Source organism: Physeter macrocephalus, chromosome 2, assembly GCF_002837175.3.
Source record: "Physeter macrocephalus isolate SW-GA chromosome 2, ASM283717v5, whole genome shotgun sequence".
Classification (NCBI taxonomy): domain Eukaryota; kingdom Metazoa; phylum Chordata; class Mammalia; order Artiodactyla; family Physeteridae; genus Physeter; species Physeter macrocephalus.
The window spans coordinates 112,254,561-112,281,776 of NC_041215.1; the positions used below are offsets into that span (position 1 = coordinate 112,254,561).

Sequence of the window (27,216 nt, forward strand, 5' to 3'; positions counted from 1 at the left end):
ACCTAGAGACTGTCAAACAGAGTGAAGTAAGTCAGAAAGAGAAAAACAAATACCGTATGCTAACACATATATGGAATCTAAAAAAAAAAAAAAGTGCTTCTGAAGAACCTAGCGGCAGGACAGGAATAAAGACACAGACGTAGAGAATGAACTTGAGGACACGGGGAGGGGGAAAGGTAAGCTGGGACGAAGTGAGAGAGTGGCATGGACTTATTTATACACTACAAAATGTAAAATAGATAGCTAGCGGGAAGCAGCCGCATAGCACAGGGAGATCAGCTTGGTGCTTCATGTCCAACTAGAAGGGTGGGATAGAGAGGGTGGGAGGGAGATGCAAGAGGGAGGAGATATGGGGATATATGTATACATATAGCTGATCCACTTTGTTATACAGCAGAAACTAACACACCATTGTAAAGCAATTATACTCCAATAAAGATGTTAAAAAAAGAAAACAAACTATTGAGAATGGCAAAGATTCCTTCTGTCAACTTAAAAAAAGCACAACATGGGAGTTGCAAGTTAAGTTTTATTTGGGGCAAAATGAGGACTGCAGCCCGGGAGACAGCATTTCAGATAGCTCTGAGAAACCGCTCCAAGGAAGCAGGGGGGAAGGTCTGTATATATGTGATTTTGGTGAAGGGGGAATACATGCAATCAAGCATATATTTTTTTACAGAAGGTTTCTGCTAGTCTTGTGCAGGTTACTGCTAGTCACGGGAAGCAGAAGTCACCGCGGAAGGATTTTACTGCTTTTCTAGATCTGAGGAGATATAAGAATTGGGCTCATAAAATCGGCTCCTGAGACTATCTAACTATCTGAAGACCTGTTCTGCCTGTTTACGCCACCCCTGTCCCCAGAGCACAGAGTGCCTCATTTCTGCTGTCCACCCTGAACTCCTTTCAGGGGGTGTTGAAAATCAGCAGCTGCAGTACCTGATCTAATCCTTGTAGAGGTAGATAACAAGTGCCAATGGCAAGTGCCAATTTGTAGTTGACACTTCAGTGATATCATAAATGTGACTATTAGATATCTCTATTTTGCTATGCTAACATTGAATGGGATAATAGGAGTGAAAATGCTCTGTAAATGACAAAATCTTTATAATCATGTGCTAATATTACTAATTCTGTAAAATTTAGAATTGAATTTTTCAAACCTAATATGTGTAGTTCTTAGTATAAAGGTTGTTATATCTCTCTAACATTTAAGTCTAATTCTGTAAAATTTAGAATTGAATTTTTCAAACCTAATATGTGTAGTTCTTAGTATAAAGGTTGTTATATCTCTTAAGTCTGACTACTTCATATAATATCAGCATCTTTTTGACACAAAAGTCCCATGTAGACATTTAAAGTGTAGTAAACGACCCTGACGATTGCTTTATTTCTGGCCTCCACTACCTATTAGAGGCATATTATTTAACCTTCTTAAGCCTCATTTCAGATAATAACAGTAACAAGCTCATCTCTGTCCAGAATCTAATCATTTCTCATTGTCTTTACCTGTATCATTGGAATCTACTCTCTCTCTCTCATTTTAGCGAATGCAGTAGCCTCCTGTGCTCAATATTGCTCTTGTATAATGTATTGTTCACATAGTCTGATCTTTTATAAATCAGTTGATATGACTCTTTTGTTCAGAATCCACCAATGACTGCCCTTAATAGAAGAAAACCCACACTCCTGCTGTGGCCAGGAAGGTGCTATATAAGCTGACATCTTCTACCTCCCTGATGTAATCTCAACATCCTCTTTCCCCACTGAGGGCAGAGACTATGTGATGTTCTGAGCTGTGTCTAGAATGGTATCTCTATCTTGGTGGACCCTCACTTTTTGAAGGACTAGAGAGGTATGCAAAGGTTACTTTGGAATACACATGCTATCTTTCACGCACACCAGTGATGGTTGGTGCCCTTTTCAGGATTCTTTCAGTTTGTCTTAATAGAGTCCCTTGCTTCTGGAATGCTGAGGAGCTTTCCTGCATCTTTTAGACACATGATTTTATAGCATTATGACAAAATTTTATTCTACTGGTATGTAATCTTTAATCTTAATTTATAGCACCAGAAACACAGAGAAAAATTAGCTGAGTGGAAATGAGAAAATGAAAGCAGAACATATTTATTTTCCTATTCCACGCCATCTTTTGTCTACATAATAATGATTTGCCACAACCTGACATTGCTTAGATTTTGCTTTATCTTCAGAGTAGATTTACATCTTTTCATCATACATCGATGGGTGAAGTTTATCCTTTAAGACAATGTTCTGTAAAATAGGCTGATTTTTTTGTTTCATTTTTACAGTATTCCTTAGGAGCAGCACTTGATGAATGTTTACGCTGTTGAGAACATTTGGCAAGAGAAAGACAAACAGTAGGACCACAATACCCCAAGAGTTAAGGGAAAGAGAAAGAAACCCTGGTATTTTCACCATCCTTTCTGAAAATAAGTACCTTGACTTGTGCTGATTACTGTCTCATCAGCATTCAGCTCTGGTCTATGGCACTCTGTGTGAATAATTTTAAAGGCAGATTAAACATTCTAAAAATAAAATTCTATTGGTAAATTAGGATATCAGATGTTCCCTTTATGAAAGACTTTTCTAATCTGCACTATCAGCTGGCAGTCATACCCAGACCCCAAGCTGTTCTGGCTCTAACTGAGCAAGAACCTATTCTGGGGTGAGGTTTTGAAGAGGGATGTCTCTTGGTTAACTCAAGACAGAAAGAGGGAGAATTGCCCACATACTCTGGCAGGAGTTAAAATAACAATAACAGTCCTCCTACTTAACAGGCTGAGTCATAAGCACATTCTACTGAGTTCTCTGCAATTCCGAGCAGATTGTTTGGGCTGCAATTCTGTAGGCAGAGGTGGGCACCACCTGCTGCTGCAAAAGGCTCTAGTTCTCGTTCAGGAGGGTGCTGTTATTAAGTCTTGCCTTTTAACAGTTTGGCCAGATGGAGATAGGAAAAGACAAAAATTGGGTGCTGATGAGCACTTTTTCTAACGCTTAGAATAAGTAATAGTTATTATGCATTTAGTTCTTTCATTTGGCCATGACTACAAGTCACTTAATAAGGGAGGCTTACTGTGGGAGGTCTTAAAAGCCAAATCTTGTTGGATGTTTGCCTTTAGAAAATTCTGTAGACCTGTTGCAGTAGCCTTTTCTCAGTCAATTTGGGGAAGGAGTCAAAGTCAATAAGTCTACTTTTTGCTTAAGCAGAAGAGGGAAAATTATTTTATGGTCACTGAGGTACTTCATAATGCAAGTGCCGGACACTCTTAACCCTCAGTATGGGCCTCCAGTACATTACCTGAAGCTGTCAATGGCCTTTGATGAGCTTCCCTCTTCCTGACTCTTGTATAATCTGACTCTCCATCATGTGACTTTTTCATATAGATCATATCACTTCTTTTCCCTATTTAAAACTTTTCTATAATATAAAGGTCCAAACTCACTAAAGACCCTTCAAACTAGGGCTCTAAGTAGCCACTTCTAGATAATCTCCAATCCCTGTCTCTTACTCAGTTGCCTTTCCTTCATTCTAACCACAGCAGACTACGTGTTGTTTCTTCAACTTAATTATTTCTTTGTACACCATGTTTTTCTCATATTACTTATTGCCTTTGTTATTTCTGCAACTCCTGCCTAAATACTCTTTTTCCTCTTGTCTGGCTTACAAAAGCTTATGTCTTTTCAATTCAAATGTCATTCCTTCTATGAAGCTTTCTTCTCCAGCCTGAAAAGTAGTATTAATTGTACCTTTTGAGGGAGGAGGCACTTTCATAGCCCTTTAAGTGTATCTAGACTACAGAAAAATCATCTTGCTGTGTAATTATTTTCATCTGTCTTTCTCCCCAGCTCTGTGAAGTCCTCAAAGTCAAAAGTTTTTGTCTTCATCATATTTGTGCCTCCAGAAATGTGTTATTTGATGTGAAACAAATTAATATTTAATAAATTGTTAATAGCTAATAACAACAATAAATAATGAGTAAATAATGATTGAAAGAGTGAGTAGGTGGTATATAAATGAGGGGTTAAAGAGGTGAAAAACAAATGAGCTCTAGCCCAAGGTAGCAGATTTACAAAATAGGTTTTATGATGGTAGTTGTTTTTTAATTGTCATTTCTCTTGTGTGTGTGATTGTTTGTTTGTTTGTTTGTTGTGGATAAGAAGAAAAAAAGAGTATGTTTATAGTCAGAAGGAAGGAGGAAGCTGACACTGTGATTCCAAAAGGGAATATTTAAGGAAACAAAGCTTTGGAGGAGGCAGGAAAAGATCTGCTAAAGAACAAGTGGAGGTATTAATATTAACAAAAGCAGGGGCCACCTGTTCTAAGATAAAGTGAAGACAATAAGGGAGGATGAAGAAGGACTGTGGAGACAGGAAATAGACCAGGTATAAAGTCTTCTATCATCTCAGGAAAGGCAGTGCTTTCACTTTGTCCTTGGCAAACATCAAACTGTCCTAAGATTCTCTGAAAATGATTCCAAATTCTGTCTCCACCTTGGCCTCGAGGCAGGCATTAGAATAGGACCAACCTGAAGGCTGGGCTCTTTGCACCATCCATACCAGAAAAATTGAGGGGTATGAAGAAGGTAATTTAGGAAGAGCAGCAGGAAATGCTCTTGCCTCAAGTTGACTCTCCCTTCTCCCACTCCAACACCCATGGACTGTCCTAGTGCTGTCGGGATTTGCTGTGTAGGCAACAAATGGAGGATAGTTACTGAAATTTGTTTCATTTAACCCTGTTGCTTCTATTAGTCTCATCCTTTTTTTTTCTAATCTCATTATATAGTTCTTCAAACTTTTCTCCAAGTATATTAGTTAGGATTGGCTAGTTGCTAAAACAAGTAGATTCAGAAGTGTGTTATCACTTTATTTCTTGCTCATTTAACAGTCCTAGATTAGTGTTTGGGTTGGGAAGCTGTCTTCCCTCTTCATAGTCAACTAGGTATCCAGACTTCTTTTATTTGTGGCTTTGTTATTGTCTCCATCCAGCTGGTAGAAGGGCAAAGACCAAGGAGGAGCACATGGAAATGTGTATGAGTGAAACTTAGCAGTGAACATATGACATCTTCTCACATTCCATTAGAGCTGGGTCATGTGACCACATCTAACTGCAAGGGAGGTTAGGAGATGTAATCCGGCTGTGTGCTGAGGAAAAAGAAGACAGAGATTTTGATAAACTGCTAGCAGTCTCTGTTATACCAAAAGAAAATCTGTCTATGGAATTAATATATTTGAACATATGGATCAAATTGTTCAAGCCCTGACAAGAATAGATGCCATTCATACCATAGAGATAAAACTATGAATCATAATCTCAGTATCATGTTAAAATAGTAAATATATTAGATACTTCAGTTTATCAAAGTTAATTCATACAGTAGTACACAAATAAGATATTTTTTAAAACACTCCTTATAGAAATAAATGTTGTATCCAAAAGGATAATGGCTCAAAAAGCATAGTGCCTGGTATTGCTCTTGGTTTTATGCAATAACTGCTTGCTAAAAGAATCAAATTATTAATTGATAAATGTAGAAAGCATCATTGTAGAACAAAATAAATATTTATACTCTGATGAGTTTCTAAAATGCATTATAAAAAGACATGAGTTAGGATGGTAAAATAAAAACTCATTTTGAACTGAAAAAAGAGGTGCCCTTTTAAAGAAAAATAAGCAAAGGTAAAATATTGAGGAAAAAACCCACAGTTTGTACTTTTGCAAAAATTTTTAAAGAATTTTGATTTTTGGATGAACTCACAAATAATATAGGTCCCATATTATATTTTTTATTTGTTTTATCAGTACCATTTATTTGGAGAGTAGTAAATATTGCTGTTTATATGGAGGGTAGCTGTGCATATAATTTTATGTGACCAGAATATTGTGTTACAGTGTTGTTTAAAAGCCATTCAATCAGGTAAACATTCTGCAAAATCAACTTACCTGCTAATAATTCTGTAACAAAGCTTCAGGTTCCTGTGACTGTGGAACGCTTGGGTTTTTGTGAGCATATTGCATTGCAGTAAGTGTATGATCACTGTTTTTTCCTTGAAGATTAAAACTCCTTTTCCCTTTAAGAATGGGTAGCAATTTAATCAAGTTCTCGTGGCATCAGAGAGCATTTTAAAATGAAGGAACCCTAATAAAAATGGCCCTTCCTGCAAGTATATAAGGAAAAATGGTTTAGTGCATCAGCCTGTGTAAGAAGAATGAGAAGTGATAAGCAAAACTCCAACTTGGCTGAACCTGGAGGCTGATTCCTTCTGAGTGTCTCTGTCAGATCTTTCTTCCTAAGCACTATAATGATTTACTTAAACATGATAATTTTTTGTGATTAATTTTTCTTACTTTTTTTTCCTCACCCACCCCCTGCACTTTTTTTAATGAATGTCAAGGACTCCCGTTGTACCATGTGCTCAGTAATTACTACAGAAGGCAGTTTGATTCCGAGACAGTTGTAGTCTCTGTAAGAGAAATTTAGAATTCACTAAAGCAAATACTTTAGTGAGGGGGTGCCAAAGCTTGAGTCATTTAAAACCATTGTGAACAGCGCCCTAGGAAAGATCCGGTAGTAATCAATCTTGAATAAAGAGCAAAGGACCAAAACAATCAAAAAGACCTTTTTCCAAGACAGACTGCTGTGGTACTAGAAAGTTCTTGCTACTGGGAAGCAGTGTGTAAGCCTCTTTGTTTCAGGCTTGTGTATTCCTTTTTGGCATATGTTTACAACTGGAGCGGGTCTTGCTTTTGAAACCTAAGAATTCTAAAGGAAACTTTGTTTTAAAAGGAAGAGGAATTGAAAAATAGAGTAATTTAAGATAATGTAACATAACATACATGTACACTTAACTATAATATATAGACATGTATCTACAGATCATTTAAATATACACTACAAAAGCGTTATTTGAATGGAGCACGAGGGCAGGGAAGTTCTTCAATGAAGCTCTGTAGGGAAGTAACATAATTTTTATATAATTTTCTCATTACAGACCTGAGTAACTATATTACGTAATTTAGATCCCATTTGTTTGTTTTTGCTTTTATTTTCTTTACTTTAGGAGATGGATCCAAAACAATATTGCTGCAATTTATGTCAGAGTGTTCTGCCTGTTTTCCTCTAGGAGTTTTATAGTATCTGGTCTTACATTTTGGTCTTTAATCCACTTTGGGTTTACTTTTGTGTCTGGTGTTAGAGAATGTTCTAATTTCATTTTTTTACATGTAGCTGTCCAGTTTTCCCAGCACCACTTATTGAAGAGACTATCTTTTCTCCATTGTATATTCTTGTGTCCTTTGTCATGGATTGATTGACCGTAAGTGTGTGGGTTTATTTCTGGCTTCTCTGTTCTGTTCCACTGATCTGTGTCTGTTTTTGTGCCAGTATTATACTGTTTTGATTACTGTACCTTTGTAGTATAGTCTGAAGTCAGGGATTGTGAGTCCTCCAGCTCTGTTCTTCTTTCTCAAGATTATTTTGTCTATTTCATATATGAAAGGCAAGATTTAATAATTTAATATAAATATTTAATCATATGAAATTTAATATTTTAATTAGGTGTTTGGTAACTATATGATTACCTCATCAAAATGTAACTTTCATGAGGATGGGAGTTTTGCATGACCTGTGGGGCACTGAGTGACCTACCTGTGTTTCAAAATAAATATATCCTTCTCCCATCTCCAATCCCACCAGCACTACTTAAATTCAAATTCTTATATTCACTCTCATTGATTATCACATTATTGACCATCTATCTACTTTTCCTGTTTCTGATCATAACCTTCTATAACCCTTCCTATGGCTCATTTTCTCATTCATCATTGGCTTAAAGTTTCTCAGTGATGTACCGTTAGTAATGCTTAAATTTATCCTACACAGGCTGACAATATGCTTCATCATCTGGACACTTGCTTCTCTGCAGCACATCCACTCTCCTATTTCTGGCATTCTGAAACATCCTTGATGTTTTCTAGCATGTTGCCAGTTCTCTTCTACCCCCATGTCTTAGTGTTGCTGATTTTGTGATTAGAATTACACCCTTGTCCACCATGAATGCCCTTCAAGACTGAAAGCACATTTTGCCATTATGAAGTCTCCCACAAATTTTTTGATTTCATAGGAACTTCCACAGAATCCCTGTATACCTCTATTAAAACACTTATCATATTGTCACTTAACTGTATGATGTCATGTTGATTTCTCTCAATAGCTTCTTAAGACCAAAAGCTGAGTCTTGCTAGTACTTACACATCCTGAGCATCTAGAAACATGCCTGTGACATAATAGGTGTATAATAAATATTGTTAAATTTCACCAGAACATTTTCTAACCTCATATGTCTCTCTTCTACTGCTCATGATTAAGGCACTTGTGTCACTTTTTTTTCTTTTAGTTAAGAATGAGTGAGGCAGTCTCTTTCTTATTTACAAATTATTTCTGAAAAGACTTTTATTTTTTCCTAAGAAATTTTGGTTTCCTTTACATTTGAGGTCTGTGGTTCCTCAAAGGAGATATATCTGTGCATCGTAATTTGCATTATCCTGACCTTACTAAGAAAATATTTATGTTTAACTGAAACGTCTGTTTCCCTTGGCCTCTACAATTAAAATGCCAGACATGGAATATAGTTTTAGTTTTAACAACTAAACTATTCATTCTAATTTTTTAAAGATAAAACAGAGAGAAAAAGGTAACAAAGATAAAATTAAATCTTGCTGCTTAGAAATTCTCAACCAAAATGCCTACTGGAAATATGGATCTCATGTGAAACTAAATGACAATTGTTTACGGCCATTTTCTTGGAGTAATGCAGTTACCTTATTTCACTGAATTTCTTGATCCCATCCTGAGTTCTCATTTTTTACATAGCTTAACGCTGACTTTCTAACCTAAATTTGGAGTATTTCCTTGCCTTGGTTTACCTCCTAGTTTGAAGTAAAAGATTTTAAAAAAATAAAAGAAGCAAATTCTTTTGGTCCCATACTTCAGTGGGTGAGGGTAGTGCTTTTTCCATCTATTTCTATCCGACACGTTTTAATAGTCTCATCTAGTGTCAAGAGAACTGCCAAGTGGACATGAGTGGTCTATTAGTACTTGGTTTGACCAAATGGAGACCTATGAGCCATGTTCTGAAAGTCCCATCACCCATGTCTTCTAATCTGATGCCACAGTCTGATATTTCTCTTTTATAATAGTACATCACTTTCTTTATAGGCTTCCAGAAATAATAAAAAAATTTTTCTCATTGTAATGATCAATGTCTAAGGGTTTTGAGAAACCGAAGTAGAACTTTTGTGAACTTTTCTTTGTTTTGAAAAAAAAACCTATTGTATTGAAACAATAGGTTCTAATACAATAGGTTCTAAGCATTTAAAAAGAAGACAATGTAGAAATAATCCATATGCTTGCTTCTTGCTGAGAAGCCAATTCTTAATCTATAGATTTATTTGTGGTACCCAAGTTCTTCAGCATGGAATTGAAAAGAATTTTAAAAAATGTTTTAGAGATTAATGGTGGCAGAGACAGAAAGATTCTCCAGATTTGCCTATTTATTGCTTCTATTTCTTTACTTGAATATTTTTTTCAGCTCAGTTTTTAATCATCTCATAAACATAGTCTAATTACATATATTTCAGGCCTGGAGGATTTAGCAAATTTATGTCACATCATATCACTCCAGAAGGTTAGCAGAATACAAGTCGCAAGCCATAAAAGTTGAACTGATTTCTAGAATTCACTCCAGGGTACATAAAGATATGTCAGCTCAAAGAAATATCTCAAACAGTATATGAGGACTGACTGACCCACTTGGATCAGACATGAGTTGTGAGGGAATTCCAAATGATAAGGATTCTGTGAGGTGTTGTTTTTTTTTTTTTTTCGGCCCAACTCAGCTGATGGAGTGAACAAGGCTACTTTCAGCTTAACTCAGAATTCTCCTGAGTCACAATTACAGCCAGCAGACGCACTGTGCAACATGGCACACAGCCTGACCCAAATCCGAAAAGAAAGAAAATAGAAAAAAGTTGATCTACTTTATATGACTCATACTTTACTTTTATATGACACATATTTTACCTTTCCCTAGAAGAAAATTAGTATTTATTATAATTAACTAGATTTTGGACTCTCCCTTGATGCAGTAGTTTAGTATATTTAAAAATGGATGTTATACAAATATTTTGCATCTATCCATTTTTCTTTCTAAATATATATGACTTAGAAGGTCTATATTCATGTAGCACCTGTGATGGCCTCTATCATTGCATTTAACTGTGTTATCTTGTAACATATGTATTTCAAACACATCTGACCTCTTCAGTATAGTGTGAGCTGTTCGTGGCCAGAATCCATCATTTAATCATCATTGTATTCCTAGTGCCTAATAGCTTGGTGTGAAGCTGGTATTTAATAAATGTTTATTGAATAAGATTCTAGAAAGCACAATAAATAAACTGATAATTGATGACAATCTGAAAGTTAAATGAAGGCTCAATACATGCTTTGTTAAAGCAATTTATAAATAGTGCCTCTAAAGGAAAAGTCCAGTTCTTCAGTCTGTTCAGGCTCTCTTTTTCTTAGCGTTCTCCATTTTCTTGCTTCAGTGTCTCATCAGGTGAATCCAGATCTGACTGGGCTCATGTGTCTCTGTAACCCACTATCACATTTCAAATAACAACAAAATAAATAAAATTTTTAAAGTGGTGTCTAAAAGAACCTCATGAGACTCACACTGAACAAAAACAAACCAAAAAAAAAAAAGAATTCCATCTTACAGTGTTCGTCAAAAATCAAGCAAAATATTCCCTAACACTGTGTAGTTTAATGAAAGAGCACTCTTCAGAACATGGTATGTGACTGAACTTAAGAAATCTGAACTTGAGTTATAAACTGACCTCAAGAAAATAATAAATTCCTGTCAAAATAGTATAAAACATGATACTTCTCACTACAAACAGATCGGTAGTAAGGTTTGTAAATAGGTAGATGATAGATAGGTAGATAGATGGATAGGTAAAATAGAGAAACTTTAATTTATAAGCAGTCTGGTAAAAGAAGACAGGTTTTATTTTAATTAAGTTTTCGAACATGGAATGTAGCCTCTCATTTCAATCCTGATCTCATCACCAAGTCCAGGTCTATGTGCTCCTTTTCTATAGTAGCTTTCTCTAAGAGTTGCTTCCTATATTTAATCATGCCTCCTTCCAATTCACTTTTAATACCATAGCTGGATCAATCATTCTAAAAAATAAACCTCATTTTGTCACATCTTTTGTGGGTGCCTTCTGGCCTTCAGGAGAGTCTAAGTATGGCTTACTATACCCCTTTATGATTCCACCCTTGCCTGTCTGTCAGCCTCCTTTCCCCATGTCCCACTTCACTTCTGGACCACAGTGAACAATCCCGTGCTCTACACATGTTCCTCATTCATTCGTGTAGTAAACGTGTTGTTGAACTTACTCTGTGCGACACACTGTACTAGGTGCAGGTGATGCAGATATGAAACCCTCCCCCTCCAAGAGCTCATAGCTTCTTGAGGAAGACAGAAGAGGAAGGAACATCTAACATAGAGTGAAAACTGGAGTTAGGGATGCCAAAATAGTGCTCATTATGGTATCTTCCTGGAAGGTGTTGCCTAGCCCAAGTCAAAAATAGCATAGGATGTGGTCACCCAGACTCTTTCTTCCTAGAAAGCTTCCCCTCCTTTCTTTGGCTAACTCCTACTTGTCCTTTAAACTCAACTCGATGTTACCTCCTCCGGAAAGTATTGACTTCCGAGTGTGGTTAGAACTGCCTCTGTGCCTCCACAATTTCCTGTCCTTATCTGCGTCACAGCATGGACCACATGACTTTTTGTTGTTGGTTTGTCTGTGAGCTCCTTCAGCATAAGTGCTATATATTTTTTCTTGTATCCCCAGTGCATTCCCCATGATACATAGAGCCTTTCCATTAATGTTTGGGAGACATTTCTCAAACAATTAATTGGTTAATGCATTAAGATTTGTAACCTCAGTTGGAAGGCATTTTAGAAGTCATATAGGCCAACATCCCCTTGATTCTATAACGTTCATGACAGGATGGGCATTCAACTTGTGCTTGAACACATCCACTGACAAGGAGTGCATTAAGTTCAAAGAAGTGCAGAAAACAAATGCGGCAACTGATTATCCTAGAAGTCCATATACACTTACTATATTTAGAACAAGATTTTAATCTGAACACGTTCAGAGGCAGAGCTTCAGTCGCATGGCTTGTGTTTGTGAAAGAAGAATTGTTCATCAAAAGAAAGGGACTGAGCAGATCAGATAAAGTGGCAGAAAAGAGTACAAGTGGCATCTCGTTTATAACTTCCCAGGACTTCATCCTTTCTTGTCTTAAATAGCTAAAAGCAGATCCTATTCATGGAAAACCATAAAGTATTTAGTTTTTAAATAAATCCTTCACTTCCAACTCTCCATCCTTTTTTTTTTCTTTTCATAACTCCTATTTTCTTCTCCAACTTTTCACGTTTTGTTTTTTTTTGTTTGTCTTTAATTCTAGCATCTTATTTTGTGATATATAACACAGCCTCCAAGTTTACCTGGGTCATGACCCTGCTCCCATCTCCTGTAAAGAAATCTCTGAAGCATCTTGTCCTCAAGCACTGATTGCTGTTTTTACGTTGTAGCCCCTTTAACACCCAACCAGTTCCCTATAAGGTGGTTCTCAGGTGTCTGGAACTAAAGGATCTTCATTTGATGGTGGTGCCAGTAAATACTTAGGACATACTTTTTTTTTTGGAAAACCTGTAATTCTATAGAATAGGCCTTAGCTTTGTACCCAAAGGAGATTTATTTTTACAGTGCTTTATTATGTGACACTGGACAAAGTCTGACAAATCTGGAATCAGATTTCAAACTGGAAAAAGTTTAAAGCAAAATTATTAATTGTCAAAATCCAAATGACAATTTCCCTCCTATTCTTTTTATCCTTTTAATTTATGCTTAAAGAAAATTGTATTAAAATTATGATTGAATTTCTCTTTATATGGTAAAAGAAAAGTATTGATGTAAGGGTCAAAATTTATCCATTCAGTAGTTCCCTTGCTTATGAAACTGACAGGTTTTGTTCATGTCTAAGTTTGTACACCTAGTAAATGGGAGAACCAGTATTCAACCCTAATTTTCTTGTTAGAAATCTATTACTTATTACACTATATCTCCAGGTCCTTAGTGAAATATCAGCAGTAGAGGCTAAAGCTTTAGAGCATTTAAATATTATTTATTTCTGATATGTATACTGTATTTATTAGTTCTCTTATATAATATGAAAAAGGGCCAGAAATAATATACAACTGTGAAGTACAGGTTGTATGCCATGGTCACATAAAGCTCCTTACCCAGTTTAATGTAATAGACTGTTATCAGTGGAATGAGTGTATGAAGTTAGTGTCCTTATCTGGACTGGATTCTCCTAGTTCCTACCCCATTCCACCAACTCCTTGGCGAAAGAGCAAGCAATGGAATGGATATTAGTAGATTTGGCTTCTTATTCCAGATCTCCCTGGAAGTGTCTAACTTTGTCAAATAATTTACTCTCTCTGGCCTCAGTTTTTCAATATGTGGCAAACCATACATTGAATCCTATTGCTAAAAATGTTCAAATAAAAGCCACAAAATAATAACAAATAATAGGTAACATTTGTTGAGCACTTCCAACTTGCCTGGAATTATGCTTTATTTGTATTACCTTGTCTAATTCTATCAATAACATAGCATTGGCTCATTGTATACTCTGTGTCCATTATCATCAGAAATAATGATGCACTCAACAACTCTCTTGATGTGAATTGTTTATTAGTCATGGTGTGTGGTGAAGAATGAATCATCCTTATCGGTATTTTACAATCAGCCTGAAAAGAGCAGAAAAGACATGAAACAAATATCTGGATTTTCAAATTTTCATGTCGTCAAGAACTTTTCCTCAGTTTTGTATAGAGACAAAGAGAAAATACGTAGGGTTGTAATTTGTTAGTCAACAGCTATTTAAGCTTAGAACTCCTCCGCATTTGTTAGGAAAGATACAGATTCTGCATAAATTTCTTATATTGTTAGGGACCAAAACAAAAGTTTCTGTTTTGTAGTACTGATATGGATAGTTAGTAGTATAAAGCATAATTGAGCCTACATGGAAAAGGGAAACAATATTCATATGCTTAATTGTATTATATAACTTGTATTCTTTTGTTCATCCTTGGATATGTATCAGTACAAAATTAGAATCCCAGTGTTTTTATTGAACTGGCACATTACATGATGACAGGGCAGAGCACATCACAGAAAACATTCTAGAATTGCTAATGCCAAGTGCATTATAAAAATGGAGACATGCTTATCTAGCACACAGTGTGTTTTTCCTTTAGATTTTCCAAGCTTTCATTGTTTCTCCTTTTGCCAATTTTTGAGAGTATTTAATGTTGCCTGGTAATAACTATAATCAGTGACTCTTTCTGTGTTTTGTGATCTTTCTAATGTTGTAATCCAAAGAAAAACAGTGAGGTTTGTGGTTTTATGGGAATCCCAAGAGAAAAAAGTTCTTCTTGACTAAATGACATTTTCGGCACACATCTCAACTATCTAGATATTAAATCCTTCAGTTACTCCTTTGAGGGCTTTGCCAGTTCAGAATATCACATATTCACACTATGCCTATTACCCCACATCCATCTCCAAAGTGATTTAACAGATAAAGAAGATTATAACTGGACTCGAGGTATTTTAGGCAAAGTGTATTTTTGTCCTAAACCGTTAACGAGTGCCAAGAAGTATCTGAAATAAATATTCTAAAGACATCTTGAAGATGTTGTTAAACTGACCAAGGACTAGTCACTGTTTTCACAGTGTGCAGTAGGTTTTTTACCACAGAAAATGGGTAACTTTAAACATTCTTCTGAGACATTTCTGCTACCCTCAAGTAGGATTAGACACAACAAAGAACTGGCGTGTTCCCAGGACACTGACTGAAAGCAGTGATTGGACTCCATCCCGTCATTATAAATGTCCTGGACTAAGGCAATGAAAGATTCAGCTTCTATTTTTGAGAATGACTGCCTGACCTATCAAGATAATTGCCTTAACCCCTTACTCCAGTTATTCTACAAGGAGATTTCATGTGTGCATTTCTATCACTCCCCATTCTTTCCTGAGGTCCTGTGCAGCAGGCTAGCCTGAAAGCACCAATCTTCAAACTTCAGTGTTTCAGAGTCATCTGTTAAACCTGTTAAAATACTAATTTCCAAGCCCTGTACTCAGAAATTCTCATTTATTGGATGGATGTTGGAGGTGATTGGCTGAAGACACTTTAAGTTACATTGGAATGGATGATCCCCAAAGAGCGTTTTAGTTTCATGTTTTAAAGCCTTTTTCTGAGAGGGATGGAACTGTTTATCTTAAAGATATTTCTAAACCTGTATGTTGCATGGTCACTACTATGTATGCTAGGTCATATTCAGGTCTGGAAGTTTGTTCTACTAAGCATTATTTTTCATACGCTCTCAGTGGAGTTAGAACTTGAGTCTCACTTCTTCTACCATGCCTGAAAATTAGGTTTCAAAACCATTCTTCTCTCACTGATTGAGCTAATGTTGGCCAAATATCTATAGCTGACAGAACCTTTTTCCCTGTGTTTATCTGGATGTATTAATTAATTCAATATTCAACAAATGCTTGAAGCCCAGCTTATGACTAAATGGCCCTTTGGTAGGTTTGAATATTACTGTCATGGTTTGCTTGTGTGCTTCTTACTTTTACATAACCCTTTTCATACTTTGAAGGAAAAATATGAAAAGCTCCAACTAAGTAGGCAGAAAATTAGAGAATGGTTTCTTTTTTAGTAAAAATATATCTCTGATTTGCATTCTTAGTCCTGGATTTGCCCTGAGAAATGAAATTCATTGGTAGCTCAGACAGCAGAGCTGTCAGGGACATTTTCTTCTGAGTGTTTCTGTTTAGTTCTTATTTCTTCTCCTTATAGTGGAGGAAATGTGACAGATGTACCTTATTTTATTTTATTTCTTTGTATCTGCAAGCCCTTGGGACATATATGCTCAGGAACTACTGTTTGGTTCACTTAAATAAATACATTCACCACTTGCTTTAAAGAACAAAAACTACAGGAACTATCAAAGCATGTCAAATTTTTTTTAATGTACAATATGCAGGCAGTTCAATGATAGATCAAGGTCCAGATGAAAATGCTTCTCTTTTTAAACTAGGCTTTAAACACATTAAGTTTTAATGTACACATATGGTTTTGTAACCTTTAGGGAGAACCAACAAAACTGTATTATTTGGCCACCTTCAAAATAATAAATACTTTGTCATTCTAAAGTTATCATTCACTTATTAGCAACATTTGCTTGAATGGTAATTAAAAGAGTATTCTAGGGAAAATGAATAAAGGAGAGATACTTTTTTAAAAAGCCAGGTAATGTTATTTTTTTCTAAGAAATTATATTTTCATTAGAATTTAACTTATAACCTGTCTGAAAGATCTAGAATATTAAGTGAAGTTTTATAAAACATGTTGTATGAAAAAAATCGATGTCTGTTTTGTATTTTATTCACTTTATATACATGAAGGATAATATCAGAGCTATTGTGTGCTAAATAATATTATGTAATTTGCTCAAAAGAATGATACCCTAAAATAAAATGTCAGAAGGCAACAGATCCAGTTATTATTTATTTATAATATATATCCTGCCTGACTTGAGGAAAGATTTGATAAGTTTTACAACTAAATTATATATGAATTATATTTATATATAATTTATTTCTATAAACAGACACAGTACCGGAGACTTAGAATGCGGTAAATACTGCAGTTAAGCATTAAAAGAGTTCCTGGTAATTAAGGGGAAATGTGGGAACAGATATATTACCTGACTAAGAAATATCAGAAATCAGCAAAATACACATTATCTCATCTTATTTCTAAATTGTAATATAAATTAACTTATTGGATATATCCTTATGCAAGGAACAATCATATCACAAAAGACTGTTCTCAAGAGTGATTTTACAGATTTGGAGGCAGACTTTTAGGTTGCTTGTGGGCAAATCCAATTTTTTCTTAGACACACAAAAATATGAATTTATTTAAGTATCTGGACAGGTACTCAAGTAAAGTCTCGGAGTTTTGAAACATAGAACATTATAGTCTTGGGCCTGGAAAATTTTTAAAGCAGATGCATTTAAATACAAGTGATTCTCAATATAGTAGAAATCTCATTATTGATGTTGTAGTCAATATTCTAGAAATCTAAGTAATAGCAGTACTGACTGACAGACCTACCCATAAGCTACAAAATGGGTCTCCAAGAACCTACATTAATTATCATATAAGATAAAAATTTTCTATTAAGTAATTGAAAATTAGAATATGTCTATCCCAAACCATGAACTGAGTTTTGCCATCATAGCCTGTTTTATGTTGAGCTGGATATTTCCTTTTTTTTTCTGTTTTTTCTTTTGCTCTTTGTTGTTGTTCCTTCCACTCTTTTATTTGCTTTTTCTCTCTCTCTCAGTATTTCTTAATTAGAATTATCTAAGGGCCTTGGCTAATTGTTAGGCTCCTGATCCATAGAAATAAAAACTTTCTAATGAACATGCGGGAAGGTACTTATTTTTTACTCTGCAACATTAAACATGTATGCATTAAATCTACCTAAAAACAAAACTGATGAATTTTACATATATTAAATAGACAAGAAATTAGTTTGTATACCGTTTCAACTTAGAAATTACTCTGTAGAAAGACTGTTTTCATTCAGGTTATAGCAGTTTTATTATCATGATATAAGAGGATACAGGTTGAATCTTCAGCAAGTTAGAAATCTGATCAATGCCATGTCATAATGTCTGGCTCATGTCACTGTAATCAAAGGATAATGACAGGTTGCCAAACACTAAAGAATCTTACATAATTTTTCATAATTATCCATCAGTGATATGAATCAGAGTATAGCCATGATTAGTGGGTTCAACAGCTGGTGTGAAAAAACAGCTGCATGCTCTTACCAAGGAGCACTAGATCTAGAGAGCCAGGTCTAAGGCTTATTAAGGGAAGAACTGGAATTTTAAAAGCTGGGATTTTGATGAAAGAAGAAATGTCTGTCCTTAGAGAACTTTCAAATATCAAAAGGAAATTGTTTAATAACAAATGGTGGCAAAGATTGAAGCTCACCACTTAAGTCTATAACTAACATTTGTGATGGCACAAGACCTTCTCTTAGCTTTTCTTTCCAACTGTATATCTTAATTGGGAAGAAGACTGGGGCCCCGTTTTATGTAGCATAATAGCCATGATATGATAGAGTCAAGTGAAATATCTCATCCTCAAATCAAATAAATAGAAATTTGAACTTCTTGGATTTCTTTTTAAAAATCCATATTACATGTATCTGTATCCTCATTCATACTGGCATTTGTGTTTAGCCCTAACAGCTAAGATTCCATTGCAACTTATTATGAATTATAGGTCAATGTCTTGGACTTAGTACCTCTTTTTTAAAACTCAGGAATTTCCTTGCTCACATTATCAAGCTAGGCTCTTGGGAAGAGGAGAAGGAGAAGAGTGTAGGTAGCTTCTCAGCTTGCTTTATCCATCCAGAAGATTGTATGGCGGATGCCCAGCTGTTCAGCAGTTAGGAGCAAGAGGATATGTGATCTTTTGCAATATGGAGAGAGGAGTCTTTTCCATTACACAGTAGGAATGGGATGTTACAATTCCTGGTACCTCACAAGTTTTCTTTAATAGAGTTGGAGAGAATTTGCCTTTATCTCAGTTTTCTTATCTTCTTTAATTCCACAAGCACAATTTTCAGAGAGATTCAGGTAAAAGTAATATTATACATCAGGAAGAAGAAATTAAAGGACGCTGTGATCACTTTTAACCATGTTTTAACACCATTTTGAAGAGTAGAGATAATCTGTGACCCCAAAACATTGTTTGGGAGTTTAAGTGAAATTTACCATGAATGGATGGTATTTTAATAATACCATGTTGTGATTTTAATTGAGAGAAGCTAAATAGTGTCTCCTCTGTTTCCAGCTGCTTTTCAGTAAAACCTAAGGAAATCTTTCCAAATCATATTTTCTGTCAAAGTAGTTTTGTCAGCAATGCCAGTTCTAGCTTGAAATCTAAAATGATTGTCACTTAATAGAGTTAGACTATGTACATTTCAAAAGTCCAACAAATTAGAAAGTGATATCTGACTGATCTGTATACATTTTAAGGAGTATTATCTGAGTAGTCTTATCAGGAAGCCAGATGATGGATTTTAGATAATAAATTCACTTTATGTGTGCCTCTGATAGTAAGTGAAATCAGTGTAGCCAGCCTGCCCTTTCTTCTTCCAACATTAGTTTTTATTGATTACTTAAAAAGAAAGAATTAAAAACTCTAAAGTATTAAACACTAAGGAATTCACTTTTTGAATGCCTGGTCTCTTGAAAACAAATTATCATAACATTTTTAAATGGATGATTACCAAGTAACACACTGCTCATTTCCATGTTGGATTTTTAGGTTCAAAATGAAGATTTTTAGTCAGTGAAAAATCTTTTCCAGATAGCCCTAGGGGAAGAATTGCCAATTTTAGCTGGGAGTTATGGGTGCTCATATTATTTTATTTCCTTTGAATAACTATGGCTAGAATGCCCAGAGTTAAACATGGGCTAAAGTGCAAACCTAAGTATTTTCCAAATCCTTTTGGAGATGTTAATAAACGTGGCATCAGATGAAGGTTCTATAGCCAATTGCTTGAGATGCTTTGCACACCACTTGCCTTCCCTGAGATTCCCATGTGCAGTAGAATAGCAGAAGCTCTCAGAAAGCTTGTGTTATACATGCCCATGTAACTCAGCATCTCTCAAGCTTATTTGTTCACTTTACTGCTGGTGATCTTCCTCCCCAAAACACATAATCAAAGACTATTCATGAAAAAATATCAGACAAATTTCAGTAGAGGGGCATCTATAATTTACCTGACCAGTATTTCTCAAGGTCATCAAAAACAAGGAAAGTCTGAGAACCTCTCACAGCCAAGAAGAACCTGAAGAGACAGGAAAACTAAATGTAATGTAAAATCCTGGATGGGGGTTCTAGAAGCAAAAGAGGACATTAGGAAAAAACTAAGATAATCTAAATAAACTACGGACTTTAGTTAATAATAATGCATCAGTATTGTTTCATTAATTATAACAAATGTATCATACTAATGTAAGATATTAATAACAGAAAATTGCATGCAGGGGATACATAGGAAATCTCTGTACTGTCTGCTCAATTTTTCTGTAAATCTAAAACTGTTCTAAAAATATAAATTTTTTTAAAAACAGTATTAGCCAGGCATGTACTTTTTTGTGGAAAACTTTTTCTATTTCCAGGTGTTCACCCTGCACAAAAAATATTTTGGACCGTATAAGACTATGGAAATTTTATTTAAGCTGTTCTGGTAAAGGAAAAGTAAAGAAATCAAGGCATGCAAAGATAAGGATGCTGAGCCAACAGTCTCGCTAGCAGTAAAATATTGTGATCAAAGTCACGCTTTGAATGTAAATAATTTATTCAGCCCATTAGATATATGAAGATGCCGAAACAAAATTATGTTTCTCAGAAGAAACATAATCTTCAGACTCCCAATTTAGGTCCTTTGATAGTTGACTAGAAGACAATGGCAGAGTGGAGTCTAGAACACTGCAGAACTGTCTTTATAAAAGATGTAGCTAAGTTTTCAGGTGTACATATGGAGTGGTTAGTTCTGAGGACACACTCCTCCCATCAGGCTCTCATGTCCCAGACACTTGCCGTGTCTGTCTTGGAACGTTCATTCAGTTCTCTGTGATATCTGGGAGCAGATTTGCAAGTAACTCTTTATTATTGGACTTACCAAGTTTTCAGGCTCTTCTTCCTGTGCCAGCAATTCCACAAAAACTACTGAAAATATTTTATATGTAATGACTCGTGGTATGATGACTGTTAGTATAATAATAATAACAAAGGTAGTAACTACTATTTATTGAGCTTGCCAGGGACTTGTGCTGAGCCCTTTATTTTATTCTGTTTAAACTTCGCAACAAACCAATAAACTAGGCATCCTTGTCCTCATTTTACATATGAGGAAACTCTTCTGTGCATACAGTTCTTTGTACATCATCAGTGCTGTGTGGATGCTCTTTGGTTTATTCACAAGCCCTTCAATCAATGTTTTAAAAGTTAAACTTCTTATCTCCTATTTAAATATGCTCATAGAGACAATAAACAGAATCCTTATGGGAAACAATTGCTGGGGTTAGGGGTGTGTTATCATCAAATTAGTTTAAATGAGTTGATTCATCTAGTTCTTCCTGGTATGAACAGAAAATCAGAATAGGGACCTGAGAATAGATTGAAATTCAGTAAAAAACAGACAGATCCTAACTAGGAATCTGATAGGAAGCTTACTTTCTTTACAGCTTCATTTATTTTTGATGTCTCTAAACAGAGCTTGGTAGCCAAAAGTAGATTTGTTTTAATACAGTTTTTGTTTCCTTGTTTGGAGGGTTTTGCTTGAGTTACTGTTTTTGTGGTATGCGGGCCTCCCCCTGCTGCGGCCTCTCCCGTTGCGGAGCACAGGCTCCGGACGCGCAGGCCCAGCGGCCATGGCTCACGGGCCCAGCCGCTCCGCGGCACGCGGGACCCTCCCAGACCGGGGCGCGAACCCGGTTCCCCTGCATCGGCAGGCGGACGCGCAACCACTGCGCCACCAGGGAAGCGCTGAGTAACTGTTTTTGAAAGGAAAGTGTTCTTAGTTTCCATCAGAGACTCTCACTGTCCATGTCATCATGAGTGTGGGGACAATAGACCATCAACAAAGAACTACATTGCTGGCAACAGCTTTTCAAAACTGAGTGATTTATCACCTCTCATCAACTACATCTCTAAATTTAGTGGCATTGGCATATAAGTGAAGGCTGTGCGGTATCTGCCGTTTGCTTAACACGTACAGAACACCTACTCCACGACTTATTCAAACTTTACTGTAATTTACGGCCATCTAATATATGTTAGTGATTTAACTTGATTGACTTAATTGTGAAATAAAACTGTAAGTTATGACATAAGCCTGATATAATTTTTATTCTCTATGTAAGATTTACACTGAGAAAATTTCATTCCCTTGTAATCTGTACATAGGGCTTAGAAAAGTTTGCTGAAAAATTGTGAAAACTATCTTTCTCTTAATACACAGTATCCAGAAAAACATATCTACCTGATTTGAATTGATCATCTTTGAAACTTAAAGGGCTAATATATTGGCCATTGTCTTTTGTAGGTTTCACAGAGATTTGTGGTTTAAAAGAGTATTTGGGATAATTTTCCATAATACAGCATTTCCCCTCAGCCATTCTTTCCCCCACTCTTTTCTATCCAATTTTGTCACCCTACAGATTTTCCCTATACTAAAGAATTCCTTTACTGTACAATGTCACATGTCAATGAAAGTTATCTCAGGTATGTCCTTAAATGCCAAGCACTACTTTAAAAAAAAACAAACAAAAAAGAGTATATGTAAACTGATGGTGATCTTATATTAAAAGAATAGATATTCCAGAAAAGATCTGTAAAAACCAAGGTGTTAACAATAGCTACCTCTTGATATTAAAAGCGGGTTGTCGAATATGTTTTTTGGCCATAGCTAACTAGTGAGTTTGCTATAAATTTTCCCTATCTTAATACTACTAATATCAGATAAGCTTTCTCCAAAGTCATGGCTGCCGTTTTTCCTCTTCCAATCACAGGAGAAGTCACAGGACGTTGAAGAATGGCAGATGATCGGAAAGATGAAGCAAAGGCGCCTCACTGGACCTCAGCTCAACTAACAGAGGCATCCGCCCACCCACATCCACCTGAGATCAAGGATCAAGGTGGGGCAGGGGAAGGACTTGTCAGAAGCGCCAATGGATTCCCGTACAGGGAGGATGAAGAGGGCGCCTTTGGAGAACATGAGTCACAGGACACCTACTCAAATACCAAAGAGAATGGGATCAATGGAGAGCTGACCTCAGCTGACAGAGAAACAGCAGGTAACTAACAGCTCTTCTGTCACCAGGGCTTGCTTTGTGCTTTGAAGTCTGTTTAGGCTGAAAGTGAATTAATTTACAGCACTGATCTTCTTTCACTAGTGCTAGGACTGAAATTCCAGTCGGTCAGGGGAAATAGACACCAAAAGGAGAGAAAAATCATGGGAACTAGCCTGACATTTCCCCCAAATTAGTTGTATGCCCAATCTCATCTCCCTATTTAGTTTTTACCACTTTAATTTCAGTAGACAAATGGCTTGATGGATGCATGTTTTGCTAGTAACTGTCAGCACTGTAACTTACTGAAAGAAAACTTCACGAATAGTTTCTTATTGATACTCTTGAATGATACTGGACTTAAATCGATTAATTGATAAGAAGCATATTTACTTTTTAGGGCTGAAAGGAATGTAGAGTCTATCTCCCAGCCTTTAGAAAATAAAAGAGAAAAAGCAAAGAAAACAAACACACACATACATACACAGGAACCATTTAATAGTTCCTCCGATAGCTTTATAAGAACTAATATACAGATGCTTAAAGGAGAACATAATATAATTTAATCTTAAGTACTTCCTTTCAAAGTGTAATTTCTACCAATAGTCCTCTTTACTATTGATGATATTGTCATTAATGGCTTAGAGAAACACTAGCCTGCCCTATAATATTCTACACCATTATTTCCCTTTTTTCCGTAATTCAGAATTTAATGCATTTGAACACAGCAACTTGCTGACATGCTACTCCAAAGAGAGTAAGTAAACTACTAGTAAGAAAGGCTATACCCTCTTCAAAATCATCCCTTACTTATTCAAAGATTGGTTTTCTACACTCAATTAGTTAGCAACACGTGCACTGTACACTCAGTTCAAAAAATATATGTAAATTTTAATGGGCAAGTATGAAAGGCATTTCAAATATAGTATAATTTTTTTTTAATCCACTCATTCAACAAACTACTATTGGGCATTTTCTACGTACAAGTTGTGCCAGGGCGTGTGCAAGGAATGGACTCTGAACTTCACAGAGCAGATGATCTAGTAGCAGACATTAGACATGTGCGTAAAATTAATTCAGATACAGGACACAGTGTGTTAAGTATCAAATAAGCAGTATAGGAGGACAAAGGTAAAGAGGGATTGTTTCCAAACAAAATTCCCAAATTGTGCACAGAAGCATCTTGAGGTGCCACAGCAAAGGCACAAGAGTATGGCAGAGTGTTCTAAATACTCAGAAGAAACACTGTGATACTCAATGGCTTTCAAATACTACATGAACTATTAGTTCAAGATAGTTCCATTTCACTATTAGATCACACCACATTCCTTTTCAATATGCCTTGTCTTTGTGAAGCTGCATTTTGGCAGTTGCTGTGATAAAAAACAAATACCCTGCAGAGATGTATGTGAAATGGAAAAAGAGGGTGGCAGTGTCCTATCTAATTCAAAGATTTGAAAAGCTGTGCAATGCCCTATAGGCACAAATGTCCCATTAGTAAGAAATTGTGGTTAAGAATGAAATAAAAATATTATTTTTACTTTTCATGGTTACAAGGAGGATTGAAAGAGATAGTAGAGTATATAAATGACTCAAGAAATAGTCTATTAATTACCATTATTATTATTATGATTATCAGTGGTGGTAGTTGTATCTATATGGACAACAGGGCACTCTGGGTCTAGGAATATTTTTCTACAGCTGAGTGTAATTCAACTTGAAGAGGGTGGGACTTGGGTGTCAGGAGCACTAACTGGGAAACTTTTGAAGGGATTGAGGCATGAAGAGTTGAGGACATGTTAGAACAAAATGGTTGTGGGAAGGAAGGAGATAACGTGAGACCAAGATTTTTCTCATCATCGTCCCCTGCAGCACTTGACATTATACCTCGAGGACTCAATAAATGTGTGTTGAGTGAGTGGTTGAATGAATGATGCAAAAAGAAGAAAGTCCTTTTCAAATTAATGGTGAAAACTATTGGAAAGTCTTATTTTGTCTCTTGAACTCTCCCTAGTTGACTCTCACTGACTATTATGGAGGCTTGTTACATACTCAAGTAAAAAATCACTGTAGCATGCTTGGTCAAGCAGTAGAGAACCAACATCATTCACTATTTCATTTTTTCAATGGTCTTAATTAAGTATTTAAGAGCATCAGAAAAATCTATTTGCCAGGTCAGTGTGTCCTTGCCAGCTTCTTTGAGAAAATAATATAAATGAAAAAGAGACTAACAGATGTTTCTTTAAATTGTGGGTTCAGGACCATCCAGAGACAATTTTGAATTCAGCTTAATATATATCAAATGAATATTACATTACCTTTGGGAGACTAATTATGTAAGTTTTATATGTATATTCAAAGTGACAAAGGTTGTGTAAACAGCCTGCTCTAGGTTACCAGAGTGATGTTTCAATCCAAATTATGATGTGATTTTAAATCAATGTCCCTCCAGAAAGAACAAGCCAAGTATTGAATCCATCAATTATCCACATGTGGAAAGCAGTAGGAGAGGAAAAGGTGTAAAATATTATCTTCTCATACCTACAGAGGATTTCCCAGTGATAAGTTAATGTGCAATTAAATTTCTCTCCAAACTTTAGCTTAATAAAAGAATAAATTATATTATTGATGGTTTATATATAACTGTTTCACAAATCACAAAGAAAAATTATCCCCAGTAAAAAGAAATGTTCTCAAATCTTAGATATGTTCTTTAAAAATGCTATCCTTTGATGATAGAGACCATTGATACGAGCTGGCACTATATCAATATTTTGAGGTGATTATTTGAAAGAGGACCAGGCTATATATTAGCCCACTCTTTTATCATTCCATATAATGTATTGGTATATTGCAATTTCCCCTGTAATGGATATTTCTCAGGACATTGTGAACATGAAACATTTCCCAGTGACATCCTCAGCTCTGTGCTATAGTGTCCAGACCATTCCTGGTTAAAGCCAAAGATCTTTCTTCTACTTTCCTTCTTTGCTGTAGCCTTCTCTTCATTCTTAGAAATAAATCTTTTCCTCAACATTGTTTATTTTTATTTATCTCTATAAACAAGATCACATGACAAATGAATTGTAATCATCAGTTCCCCCTCCTTCTTCCTTCCTTTATCAGAGTGGGCTTACTTCACCCAAAGGTCTACCTCATTGTCTCTCATCTACCCTTTTCAATGTGCACCTTCATTTCTGGGCCATAATAACTTTTAATTTTTAAAGGTGCAAGGCCATAGTCAGCTTATCTTTGATCTTATGCCCTGAGGTGGTGGGGGAGACAGCAGGAGGGTAGGAATTGCACAGGAAAAGCTGGAAGGAAATTATACTTTACATTATATTTCTTTACAGCTTACCCTTCTAGATTTTTCTCTTTCCTTCCAATTTAAAGCTAATCCATAGAAAGGTAGATAGTATTAAATGCTCACCTATTACTTTAAGAATTTTTCTTACATCTGTTTATTGATGTGTCCCTTTTAGAAGCCATGCCACAGAAGCCTAACAAAAGAAGTGAGAAAACATTGAGAATCAGGCCATTTAGTAAAGTTATTATTATTGATAAGTGAATAAAACATGTGACTAAAGCAGTCATTTTTAAATTGTTTTCCCTACATGAATAATAAGAGTAAAGTCTTGTAATAAACCCTTCCTCTCTTTTCCACCTTATCTTCATTGAAGAAAGCAAGCAGAATGCATTTTGGTCCCTATAGAGTTTGAACTCTGAGTGAAAATTAGGAGCCTCATCTTTAAGCTTCTTATTCGTGGGTGGGGCCCAGACTCATATGAGAATTTATATCATGATAACATCAAGATAACTGGATGTTAGCTTGTAAGATGACCTTTCACACTCCTCTTTATGGGTTTAGCAACCCATCCAAGATCACATGGCTCCAGCCCACATGCAGGTCTCCTGCTTTATAGGCGAGTGATCTTTCCACTGACCCACGCAGCCTGATTCAGAGCCACACACCCAGCTGCGGCTGTTACCAGTCATAGCCAAAGAAGGCAATTCTTCTTCCATTGCAGAACGGTCACATCCATGTACCTTGAAACATGACAGAAAATGAGACCTTTATTCCCAGTTTTCAG

At 35.8% G+C, this 27,216-nt stretch overlaps 1 protein-coding gene across 4 annotated transcripts in view; it reads left to right on the plus strand.

Annotated features, from left to right (window-relative positions):
- The window catches only part of MAP2 (microtubule associated protein 2), a 282,883-nt gene that overhangs the window by 183,063 nt on the left and 72,604 nt on the right, over positions 1-27,216 (plus strand). For all 4 annotated transcript variants that reach the window (XM_055089803.1, XM_055089812.1, XM_055089809.1 and 1 more), the window contains exon 5: positions 22,847-23,131. In XM_055089803.1, the coding sequence (XP_054945778.1) occupies positions 22,870-23,131 (262 nt within the window). In that variant the 5' untranslated portion in view covers positions 22,847-22,869. The remainder of the gene's footprint in view (positions 1-22,846; positions 23,132-27,216) is intronic.